General features: G+C 38.5%; 1 protein-coding gene across 6 annotated transcripts in view; it reads left to right on the plus strand.

The window, feature by feature from the left end:
* METTL25 (methyltransferase like 25) overlaps positions 1-13108 on the plus strand; it is a 91298-nt gene that overhangs the window by 19412 nt on the left and 58778 nt on the right. For 4 of the 6 annotated variants that reach the window (XR_002828037.1, XM_006083980.3, XM_023749761.1 and 1 more), the window contains exons 2-4: positions 1896-2060; positions 2565-2671; positions 9578-10177. Coding sequence is in view for 5 of the 6 variants with exons in the window: in XM_006083980.3 (XP_006084042.2) it covers positions 1896-2060; positions 2565-2671; positions 9578-10177 (872 nt within the window). In the remaining variant the exon portion in view is untranslated. Of the gene's footprint in view, positions 1-1120; positions 1236-1895; positions 2061-2564; positions 2672-9577; positions 10178-13108 lie in introns of all 6 variants that reach the window. The other 2 variants (XM_023749763.1, XM_023749762.1) reach the window with 2 other exon arrangements.

The following is a 13108-nucleotide window of genomic DNA, read 5'->3' on the forward strand; positions in this document are numbered from 1 at the left end:
TATAGTAATTTTACAGTTTAAATTCCCACTTAATTGATTCAGAAATAGAAGTTATATATCTCTGCCAATTTTATTTTTATTAATTAAATTGGTAAATGTTACCACCAACAACTTAGTAGATAATAACTTTAAAAAGATACTATCTTACCCTGCCAGCATGACTCAGGGGTTGAGCGTTGACCTATGAACCAGGAGGTCACAGTTCGATTCCCAGTCAGGGCACATGCCTGGGTTGTGGGCTTGATCCCCAATCGGGGGTGTGCAGGAGGCAGCTGATCAGTGATTCTCTCTCATCATTGATGTTTCTATCTCTCTTTCCCTCTCCCTTCCTCTCTGAAATCAATCAAAATATATTTTTTTAAAAACTCTTTAAAAAAAATAAGTAACAAAAAATAAAAAGATACTATCTTAAGCATACAGTTTTTGTTTTGAATTCTGCAAACCTTCGTCAATTTTCTTGCTTTTAATTTTTGCTAAGGAACATCATTCTTTGTGTGTAAGTGGATTTATATAATTTTATAAGGAACTATGGAGGATCAGCTATCATAGAATAGACTTCAGAATATATAGTATGGTTTTTCTTGTAGGACCAAAGTTGTTCCCTGGATTGCACATGCTTTTATAACCAGAAGTTTTTAAATACTTCATTTAACCACTGGCTGTGTGGCTTTTTTGAATTATTAAAAATCATTTTCAGTAAATGGACTTCATTGGACTTCTTCATTCAAAGAGTTTCTTTGAACCACTATAGACACATTTGAATGCCTTTTTTAACCTTTCGTTAATAAATTAACATGTATTAAAAATGACCATAGGAAAGTGGGATTGAGTAAATACAAAGTAAATCTATCAGTGTGTTTATTCTATATTCATTAGAACAGGTAATATTATGCTGCAATAATAAGCCTAGAATCTCAGTGACTGAAAACAACCAAGTTTACTTTTCTCATTCTGCATATCCGTTGTAGTTTGAAGCAGTGATGTCTTTGTTGTAGTTACGTGGGGACTCAGGCTGAGGCAGGTTCCACCTTGACACTTCCTTCAGCTATTACAGTTCTGGGGAAAGGATGTGCAGTGAATCTTCTAATACTCTCAAAACTTCTGTCTATAAATGACACAGTTCCCCTGGGCGAGGTGTGGCCACACCTGAGTTCAACAAGCTGCGTGATCCTCACACAGAATGGGCCACTGGATTTTGCAGGCAGTACAGCAGTTCACCAGACTCTTCAAAATGAGTGAGCATTTGGAAACTGTCGATAACCTCAGAGTGTCTGGTTTCAACTGCGCATGGGAAGAAAATGGAATGTTTTCACCTGATCATCATCTCATTAGTTTTAGAACTCATATTGGGTTCAGTGCACTGAACACATACCCCCTCCCCGCACCCCCCCCCCCACACACACACAATTCTACATGGTTTAAATTATTTAGGAACTGTTTTACAGAAATATTTATACCACAGGGGATATTGGCATTATTCCACATGCAGTGTGGACAGGGAATGACAGTGTTGTGGGGACTAACCTTTAAATTCACATTCGTAGGTCGGCCAGGACCATTAATAAATTTCATGACTACATTATAGTTTCGCAGGATTTAAACTTCTTTTTCTTTTTTTCTGTCTCATGGAACAAAAAAAGGCCACATTTTAATTTGGAGTTTAAATATATTAATTGTGTACTGTGTTAGGAGAAAACTGAGTGCTACAATAGCTAACAGTTTAAATAACAAATATAATTGAACCATTAAAGTTATTGCAAAATTCACACTAAAATGAAAGTATTGTAATTTGTTGTAAAGATCCACTGTTTTTTCATTTATTTTTTTTTAATCTCACACAATCAGCTTTTATTTAATTATTGCTAACATTTCCTGGCCTTTTTTTTTTTTTTTAGGTATTACTGGTTTTTCCAAAATATTTTGTGAAACTTCCCAGAAGCTAGTTAGTGTGGAAGCCTTTGCTCTGGCTGCGAAATATTATTCTATACAAAACTTGGGAATATGTACTCCTTTTGAGCAATTGCTTGTAGCCCTTCGAGGAAATAAAGAAGAGAAAACTGGTAGGTGTGTGTGTGTGTGTGTGTGTGTGTGTGTGTGTGTGTGTACACGTGTGTGTATGTATGATTTTAGGCACTTAGAAGCAGTATATTGTTCATATATGTATGTCTTTCCAATATGGTCTTAATTTAGTGTTCAACCTTATATCATGAACCCACATAGGCTTATGCCAAGTGGGTCTTCTCATGCAACATATTAAACAGAACTTCATTACGGATCTCCACATTTTTTTCTATATGATAGTTCAGTTATCAGTCTTTTTCTTTATAGTTAATTGTTTTATGTATCAAGGAACATTTTAATAATGTTCTGTCGGTCTTATTTATTTTATTCATTCAAATTTGAATCATAGACCTATAGAGATCTATTATATACTAGTAGATACCACAATAGGATCTATATTATTTTCATAGTTACTTACAGAAAACATGAATGTCAACTGATGGTCCTTATTAACTTTTGTTTCTTTAATAGCAGTGTTTTAATTTTGTTGTATTTCTACTCAGGTGACAATGTGAAGCCAGATGAGTTTATGAATTTGAAAAAATCTCACGAAGTTCAGGCAATGTCAGAGCTGATCAGCAGTATTGCTGATTACTGTGGGATAAAACAGGTAAGAGTATTTCCCTTTATTTTCAGGTGTTAAGATTATTGCCTCTCTCTTTTTTTTTTGTATCATTCAAATTATTTTTTCTACTATTACTGTCTAGTCTTTAAAATGCCATTAAATAATAGCTGATATGAGATATGTCAGAGCCTTTAAAAATGTGCTCTCATTTCCCAAACACACTCCAATTATAACAAATCTATACTAAAAATAAGGTATCACTATGCATGTTTTGCCACAAATTTCACTCTTTTCAGAGTGGATAGAAGTTAAAGATGATTCCCTTTGACATGTTATAACTCCAACTTGAGGCAGCATTATGATTATGACATTTTGCAAAATTATTATCAGGACCTGGCCAAGCTGTGATATGGGGCACCTACCTCATTATAGTAACACAAAGAAACTGTATTTTAGAACTTGGATTCTTTTACACTGTCAGAATTACAATGCATTCCTGTTGTGAGAAATCACTTTTGTGTAACAGATCTTTGAAAACAGATGTTAAAATAAAATCAAAGATTGCCTGGACCTATAAAAATAGTAAGTTATTTTTCCCCCTGGCTTATAAAAATAGTAAGTTATTTTTCTTATCCCTATGAGAACATCTATGGGGGTAATGGACAATTTTCCCTCCTTCAATTTTTATTAGGTGTTAGAATCTTTTCCATGGATTCTTCCAGACTTGAGGAGAGCCTGAGGATGGTTGGAAAATGATCACAGTGTGGGCTAGGTGTGCACAGCCACTTGTGACAATGTAGCTCTGTAGGGTAGAGGCTAGAAGCAAGAGCTAAGCAATAGTTTTTCATCTTTTCTTAAGTGTATCATACCTAAGCAACACCTTTCAGGATTAGTAACAGGCTCACCATGGCGGTGATGCTCATCTGGACCAGAAGGTGCAAGTACACAGTGAAACTTAAACTATTGCCATACAAATCACATGGGTGAATATTACAAACATAAAATTGAATGGGAAAAAATAAGCAATTTACGGAAGGCCACATATTTTATGGTACCATTTTTAGAAGCTCTAAAGAAAAATAATGGTATATTCCTAAGGCAAAAAATTACAAGAAAGAAAGCAATGGAATCATAATAATTTGAGAATAGTTAATTACCTCTGGTAGGGAAGCAGGGAAATGGGTTATAGATGGAAAACCATCCACAATTAAGGCAGCAGAAATACTAATGTTCTAGTTTTTAGGATGGCTGATAGGTTCGTGGGTATAGCCGGTGCTGTTGGACACCTAACCTAATACTCTTGGGCCTTCCCATTGCATGGTGTGCCCGCCTACTTCCTACCTGGCAATGTCTGCATTTCTTTCCCTGTGGGTTTAATCTGGCTGCTGAAACAAGGCGCTGCTTGCATACAGGTTTTGGGAATTAATTCCTCTCTGTGGCAAGCCTTGAACCACTGATCGGTACAAGTTGATATCAAATACATCAACTCCCTGACATTTCAGGTGGATGATTCTGAGTGTGCCTTCTACACTAGCTCTCAGAATTTCCCAGTGCAATTAAACCCAAGTTGCCCTAAAAGTATCTTGATTAATAATGCACCTTTTATTGGACTGCCTTCCTTTCTCTTTTTCTCTTCTCTACTTCCCTACCCTTCTTTCACCTCCCAAATAAATCTCTGGTGTAGAATCTGCTCTGTTGTAACACAAAAACTAAGATGAAGGGTATTTACTGTGCTTCCATAACTTTACATTTTGACTATTTATTCTTTTATTTATGTGAAATATTGCATAATTATAAATAACTTTAATAAAGCAGATTTATTTTATTTCTAAATAGCAGGAAAAAATTTTGAAATAGCTTAATATATCATGTTAGACCTGCTTTAAGGGAATTTTTTCAAAGCAAAGGAGATTGTTCCTAGTGGATGAAATCTCCTAAAGTAAAGACTTTTACAAGGTCTTTGTCTAAATCATTTAATAGCAATATTTGATTCTCACAATAGTTCAGTTTAAAACATTTTTTATATGTACCACTTTACTTTTAAAATGCAGATTTCATGATGGTCGATGGAAATCCAGAATCAGAAACATTTGCCTTTACTAGTGGCCCTAGAGAGCTCTCATTAACTGTGATGGAGAAGATATGGGGAGAGGCAGAAAATATTTTACAGAAAATATCAAGCACTTAGTTTGGAACATGTTAAGTTTGAGATGCTTATTAGACACTCAAGTGGAAAAATTAGGTAAACTGATGGATATATGATTATGAAGTTCATCAGAGAATTCCATATTGGTGTTATAAATTTATTTAAAATTTGAAATTTGAAAGCCTTTAGCTTAGAATGGTAATTAGATCTTCAAGTTAGTCAACACAATATAACTCTTCTATCTGAAGTATAATGACCACTGTGTGTAACAATGTTTTTGTGAGAAAGTATCCTAAACAGAATTAGGAAACTAGGAAGGTCAGTCACAACAGGCATTGGACTAGAGTCTCCTCTGTCTTCTAACCTGTAAGGTGATCCAGGATGGAAAATACTATTGTGAGTAAAGAGTAGGAAATCAGGGTGGTGGAAATTTTGCAATTGAGGCCAGATAGTGTGAAGGCAAAACGTTTTATGACTTATACAACTTTTAATTGCACAGAGTTTTCCATTCTATTGCTAACACTGCATATGTTACTAAGTCAGTTTGGAAAGGGATAGAAGTCAGCTTGGGTCAATAAGATGTAAATGTAGGCTGACAAATTTTCTAGGAAAAGTTACTCATTACTGAAAAGGTTTTTAGGTATTATATTGTGAAAACATGATTCTAAGAGTTTCTACAGCCATCAAGAAGAATTAAAAATAAGCTAGCAAAAGTTTATTTTGCTCTTTAAATTCTACATGCAAGTGAAATAATGGTATTTGTCGCTCTCTGATTTATTCCTCTTAGTATAATACACTTTAGTTCCATTCATGCTGTCACAAATAATAAGATTTCATTCTTTTTTATGACTGACTTAACATACCATTGTATATATGTATCATAGCTTTTTTATCCACTTGTTTGTTGATAGGCACTTGGGTTACTTCCATATCTTGGCTATTGTAAACAACACTGCCATGAACGTAGGGGTACATATTTTCTAAAGTTGAATGTCGTTGAATCTCTGAATGGTTCAACTCTTCTACTGAAAGATTTCCTAAAATGAAGTGAATTTTCTTCATTGTTCAAAACTTGATGTTCTGTTACTTGCAGCCAGAATTTTCCTCATTTACAAGTGGAATTATTATAAACATACTAGAGCAGCCGTGGGCAAACTACGGCCTGAGGGCCGGATCCGGCCCGTTTGAAATGAATAAAACTAAAAAAAAAAAAAGACCGTACCCTTTTATGTAATGATGTTTCTTTGAATTTATATTAGTTCACACAAACACTCCATCCATGCTTTTGTTCTGGCCCTCTGCTCCAGTTTAAGAACCCATTGTGGCCCTCGAGTCAAAAAGTTTGCCCACCCCTGTACTAGAGGCACGGTGCACCCGTGCACCAGTGGGGTCCCGTGGCCTGGCCTGTGGGGATCCGGCCGAAACCAGCTCTCCGACATCCCCCAAGGGGTCCTGGATTGCAAGAGGACAGTTCTCGGGTGACGCTCCCTGGAATTGGGCTCCCTCCTCTCTGGTTCCTGGTGCATCACCCGAGAACCGCAGCTGCCAAGTCACCACAGCTCAGCAGCTCCTGTGTTGAGTGTTTGCCCCCTGGTGGTCAGTGCACGTCATAGCTACTGGTCAGAGTGTCTGCCCCCTGTTGGTCATTGCACATCATAGCTACCAGTCGGATGGTTGCTTAGGCTTATATATATATAGATTTGAAAAAAAACTCAATTATCTGTTGGTAAGAAAATATCTAAATTGATGGGAACAAATACATCAACCACTGGTTGCTAGCATTAAATTTGTCATTGATATCAGTGAGTGTGTTTTATAGAATCAAAGGAAAGTTTTGCTTTCTCTGAAGATTCAGATATAAGGGAATTGATTAATAGAGTTTCTACTGTACAGCTCTTATATTCATGAGTATAGGTATGGTAACTTCAATTAGATTATACTTCCTTAAGTCAAGATATATTATGCTTCTGTGTTTCCCAGAGATTAACATTAAAAACTGGTATAGGGAAGTATTTGTAAGCTAGTTACTTATTTAGGGGACATTATTTATTGGAGTCTTACCTATGAAATACTTGAATTACAAGACCCCTGAAATTTTTGAGGATTTAATTAATGATATGCATTACTACAAATATAGGCATGTTTCCTTGAGTGGCTCATACTTACGACAGAGTTTAATTGATTTTAGTTAGGAATTAAAGATAGTTGTAATAATATTAGATAATTTCTTATGATAGTATTTCTGTAATTGTCCATTTATTTCTTATGAAGAGGCATGGCAATATAATAGTAATCTTGGTAACTTTTTACTTATTTTATCATTTTTAGTTTAATTAATATATTCTCCAATTCTAGGTGTTCAGTTTGATAAATTTGGTAATTGTATGCAGTTGTGTAACCATCACCATAATAAAAAATATTTCTGTCATGATAAAAAGTGTCCTCCATGCCCTTTTGCAAGTTATTTTCTCCTCTATTCTCAGGGAACTACTGATTTGCTTATAGTTTTGACTGTTCTAGAACATTGTACAAATGACATTTTGTGTTTGACATCTTTATGACATAGCTTTTGAACATTCTCAGTGTTGTTATATTTACCCTTTGTTTCTCTTTTTTGCTAGGTAGTAGACCACAGTATGTTTATAAATGTTTTTTCATTTACCAGTTCATGACCATTTGAGTTGTTACCTTTATTTGGCTGCTATTACTATTCACTTACAAGACTTTGTGTGGACATGTTTTTATTTCTCTTGAATAATTAGTCCAGAGTGGGATTTGTAGATTATATACTAAGTGTATGTTTTAACTTTATGTTAAACTACCCCTGTCTTCCAAAGTGCTGTACAATTTTACATTTGTGCATTTCTCATTATGATTTTAGTTTGCATTTCCCTGATGACAAGTGATATTATGCATCTTTTAATATTGGCTGTTTATATGACACTAGAGGCCCGGTGCATGAAAATTCATGCACTGGAGGGGGGTCCTTCAGCCCGTCCTGCCCCCTCTCATAGTCCGGGAGCCCTCAGGGGCAGGAGGTGACCCAACAATCAGGGGAAAGTGACGCCCCCATCACACCTCTGCTGCTGCCACTGCCAGCAGCGCAAGCCTCGGCCGGCCCTGGTTACCTGAGCCTCGGGCAGCCTGGGCAGCCGCCATCCAAGGCTTGCCTGCGCCTCAGGCTGGACCTGGGCGGCTGGGCAGCCGAAATATGAGGCTTGCCTGCACCTCGGGCGTCGGCTGGGTAGCTGCCATCTGAGGTTTGCCTGCGCCTCGGGCTGTCCCTGAGTGGCTGGGGGCTGAGGGGACTGGGGGACTCCAGAGGCAGGCGCACCCTGACGGGGCTGAGGGTACTGGGTACCGCCATCTCTGAGGGCGTGGCAGTCAATTAGCATATTTCCTCCTTATTGGCTGTGGGTGCCGCCATTTTTGAGGGCATGGCAGCAATTAGCATATCCCCTCCTTATTGGCTGTGGGTGCCACCATCTTTGTGATGGTGTGAGGGTCAATTAGCATATTCCCTCTTTATTAGATAGGATATTGTGAAGTGTGTGTTCAAATTATTTGCCCATTTTTAATTGGTTGCTTGTCTTATTACTGAGTTGCAAAAGTTCTTTATATATTCTGGACATGAACCATATGTCAAATAAATGATTTGCAAATACACTATTCAGTAGTTCTTTTCCTTTTTAACTATTTTAAATAGCAAAAGTTTTCATTTTTAATGAGGTTTATTTTTTCAATTATTTGTAGTTCATGCTTTTAATGTTCTACATAAGTAATCTTTGCCTCTCCTAATGTCACAAAGATTTTTTTATGTTTTCTTTAAGAAGCTATTAGTTTTTACTATTACATTTAGATATGTGATCCACTTTTAATTAATTTTGTTTTTGGAATGCCATAAGCAAAGTTCATTTTTTCATACAGACATCCAGTTATAACAGCACCATTTGTTGAAAAGACTCTTGTCTTCATCAAATTACCTTAGCAGTTTTTTTGAAAAATCAGTTGTTTATATTAGTATTAGTATGTTTCAGAACTCTATTTTTTTCATTGGTTTATATGTCTATTTTTATACTAGCATTATACTGTTTTGATTACTCTAGTTTTATATTGATTCCAAAATTGTGTAAATCCTCCAACCTTATTCTTTTTCAAAAGTGTTGTGATTATTCTAGGAACTGTGCCTTTTCATATAAATTGTAATATTGTTTGTCAATTTCTTTTTAAAAATCTGCTGGAATTTTTATTAGGATTGCATTGAATCTATGTCAGTTTGGGAAATTGCCGTCTTAAAATTGAGTCTCATGTTTTGTCAATATGGTATATCATTATTTAATCTTTTAAATTTTTTCTATGCAGTGTTTTGTAGTTTTCAATATATAGGGACCTTACACAACCTTTGTTACATTTATTACTAGGTATTATATTATGCTATTTTAATTCAAATATTTTATAATTTGTTACTGTATTTATATATTCTAGTGGTTTAGTATTAATTTCTAATGATCCTGTATTCTGACACATTGCTAAATTCACTTTCTGTGTTAGCTTTTTTGGTATATTATTCAGTATTTTCTGATACACAGTCATATTATCTATGAAGAAGAGTTTTATTTCCAATATTTATGACTTTTGTATCTTTTTCTTGATATTACACTGTCTAGAATTTCTTTTAAAAACTTAAATAAAAGTGATAAGTGTAGTTGATTTTTAATAGAAATCAAAATTAAAATAAAAAACGTAACAGGTTGTATAAAGTATACAACCATTTGTTTACTTTAATTCATTCTGTTTTTCTTTAGGTAATTGACCTGGGTTCTGGAAAAGGCTACCTAAGTTCCTATTTGTCCCTGAAGTATGGCTTAAAAGTTTACGGAATCGATTCCTCAAATATCAATACTCATGGAGCTCAGGAGAGAAACAGGAAGCTGAAGAAACATTGGAAAGTCTATCATACTCGGTCAAACTTAGATGTCAATGACCTGGCATTAAAAATGGCAAAAGAAAAGAAAATGCAAGATCAAGTTAAAAATAAAGCAGATATTGAGGGAGTATGTAACAACAGTCCTGCAAATCAAGAAATGATGTCTACATCAGATTTTTTGCCAGACTTTTCGAGCTCTGTTATTTCTAACATCAGAAAACAAATGGAAAACCTACATGTTCATTCCCATCGAGAAGAAAATTTGTGTTTTGAGAATGCCTTTTCTCTTATAGACTTTTTGCCTGTTAATGCCATTGAACCTACTTCTTCCTCCCAAATACTCAAGAGAAAAATGTCTGAAGCAAATAGAGAGAGAAGAAAAACAACATCCAATTCAAATGAATCAAATATATACTCACCTTTAACATCTTTTATTACTGCTGATTCAGAACTACATGATATTATTAAAGATCTGGAGGTAATTTCACATTTGAATTCCTTAATTTGATTTACAAAACTGCTCTAGGACATAGAATTAAATTTTAATAGTAGCTTACTTAACCTACATATCTTATTTGGTTACATTAATCTAAAGAACTAAAATTATGTATAGACTTTTATGATTCTCACAGCTATCAAAATCTGATAAGAGTACAAAATATGACATTTACAGTTTGCCAAAATAGAGTGCCTTTCACTCATTTCAAGCCTCCTAAATCAAACAGAAGTACTAGCAAAAAAGCTAGTAAGCTAAGTTCTCATTATGTAATTTAGGGATTAAAATTCCAATTCAAGAAAATTTGTACATTTTAATTAATATTTGAAGTAAAGATATATCTACAGCAATGTTATCTATCTATATATATATATAAAGAGCCAGGGGCCATTCCAACCGAACGGACAACTGAACAGACTGGGTGGGGCAACCAGGCCTGCAGGGGGGTTATTGAGAGATGACCAAGCGACTGAACAAGCAGGCTGCATGGGGCGACCAGGCCAGCAGGGGGTTATTGAGGGATGACCAAATGACTGAACACCAGGCTGTGTGGGGCGACCAGGCTGGCAGGGGGGTTAGTGAGGGGCGACCAAATGACTGAACAAGCAGGGTGTGTGAGGCAACCAGGCCAGCAGGGGGGGCAGTGAGGGGCGACCAAATGACCGAACAGCAGGCTGTGTGAGGCGACCAGGCTGGCAGAGGGGGGCTGTAGGGGCAACAAAGCCAGCAGTGGGGGCAGTTAGGGGTGCCCAGGCTGGCAGGGGGTTCCATGAGGGGCGACCAAGCCAGCAGTGGGGGGCAGTTGGGGGCAACCATGCTGGCGGGGGGGGGGGTAGTTAGGGGCAGCCAGGCCGGTGGGGGGGAGCAGTTGGGAGTGACCAGGTTGGCAGGGGGGGCAGTTGGGGACGAGCAGGCTGGCAGGTATAGGCAGTTAGGGGTGATCAGGCTGGCAGGCGGGCCAGTAGGGGCGATTAGGCAGGCAGGCGGGTGAGTAGTTAGGAGCCAGTGGTCCCAGATTGTGAGAGGGATGTCCCAGATTGGAGAGGGTGCAGACTGGGCTCAGGGCCCCTCCCCCCCCATGCACAAATTTCGTGCGCTGGTCCTCTAGTATATATATATTTAAAACCCTAATATACAAATAGACCGAACAGCGGAACAACCGATTGCTATGACGTGCTGCTGACCACCAGGGGGCACATGTAGACAATGGTGGGCGTTGGCAGCAGGTGGAAGAGTGCAGAACATGGCGGGCATTGGCTGTGGCAGGATGGTGGAGCAGGTGAGCAGGGGCAACAGACCAAGGTGGGGTGCTGGTCGCTGTCATCAGGGAGAGCCGCTGGTGGTTACTAAAAATTCTTTGCTCCTTCTTGCACGCCGTGGTCCTGCTGGGCGCTTGCACCTGCTGCCGGCATCAGCCCTGCTCACACCCGCTGCCAGTGCTGGAGCTGCTGCTCGCACCTGCTGCTAGCACATGGTGCCAACCCCAGTCACTCGGAGCTGTCAGTGGGTGCGAGTGGCAGCTGCCAGCCCTGATCACCCCTCAGGGCTTCTCCACCTCCCCCTGCTCTTGAGCGGCAATTGAGGCTGGCAGCCACTGCTCACATCCACTGCCGGTGCCGGTCCTGCTTGCACCCACAGCTGGCGCTGGCATCGATTACTCTGTGCCATCAGCGGGTGCAAGCAGGGCCGGCGCCGTCAGTGCGTGGGAACGGCAGCAGCGGGCAGGAGCAGGGCTGCCCACAGACAGGAGACTGGGGGCCATGGCGGGAGGGGCCGGTTGGGGGCGCGAAGGATGGGCTGAGACCTGCCCCTGTGCCCACTGCAGCGTCGTGGCCCACAATTCCTTTCAAGGTGCACAAATTCGTGCACTGGGCCCCTAGTATTTACTGTTAGCCTTGGTAACCAAATATGCAGTTTATGGAGCAAATGTTAGCTTCTGAGTATGCTTAAAGAATTTCAACTTTTTTCTAAACTATAAGTTTGTCAAATGTAATTCAAAGAGAATACTTCTTAAACAAAGGCACCATTGTATGTTAAGACAATATTGTAGAGGAGCTTCTAGAAATCATTCAGCCTAACTCATTGTTTAAAAAGAAAAAAAAAGGTAGCCTTTGAAGCTATACTATTCTACTTATTAAATTTTTCAGTTTTTAAAATTAATTTTAATGGGATGATTAATAAGATTATATAGGTTTCACGTGTACATTCTATGATACATTATCTATATATTGTATTATATATCCACCACACAAAGTCAAATCTTCTTTTGTCACCATATATTTGACCCCCTTATACTTTACTAACCTCCCTCTGGTAACTACCATACTGTTGTCTAGGTCTCTGAGTTTTTGTTTTTGTTTTTGTTTTTTCTGTTTATTCATTTGTTGCTTTCAGTCTTACATCCCACATATGAGTAAAATCATGAGTGACTTTTTCTGACTTACTTCGCTTCGCCTGATATTCTCAAGATCCACCCATGACACAAATGGCAGCGTTTCATCTGAGTAGTGTTCCATTGTTTATATGTACCACATCTTTATCCAGTCATCTACCAAAGGACACTTCAGTTGTTTTCCATGTCTTGGGCACCGTGAATAATACTGCAGTTAACATATATCTTCTGCATATATCTTTTTTTTTTCTTTTAAATTTCTATTCGCCCAGGAGGCTGGCCCCTCAACTTAAATATCCTGCTCAGAGTCTTGGCCCTCCCGGCTGTGGGCGGGTGCAAGACTGGGTCCTGGAGCCCTTGTCGAGGGCAGTGGAACCCAGGGACCAGAGGTGGGATGCCCCTGAGCCGGCAGCTGCCAACAGCAGCAAAAGGTGAAAAGGAGATGGGAGTCAGATACACATCCCAGTCCCAGAGATACCAAGGGAGAGAAGATGCTTTGGGCCCACTGACAGACTGAAGGT

This window comes from Myotis lucifugus, unplaced genomic scaffold, assembly GCF_000147115.1.
Source record: "Myotis lucifugus unplaced genomic scaffold, Myoluc2.0 scaffold_9, whole genome shotgun sequence".
Taxonomy (NCBI): Eukaryota; Metazoa; Chordata; class Mammalia; order Chiroptera; family Vespertilionidae; genus Myotis; species Myotis lucifugus.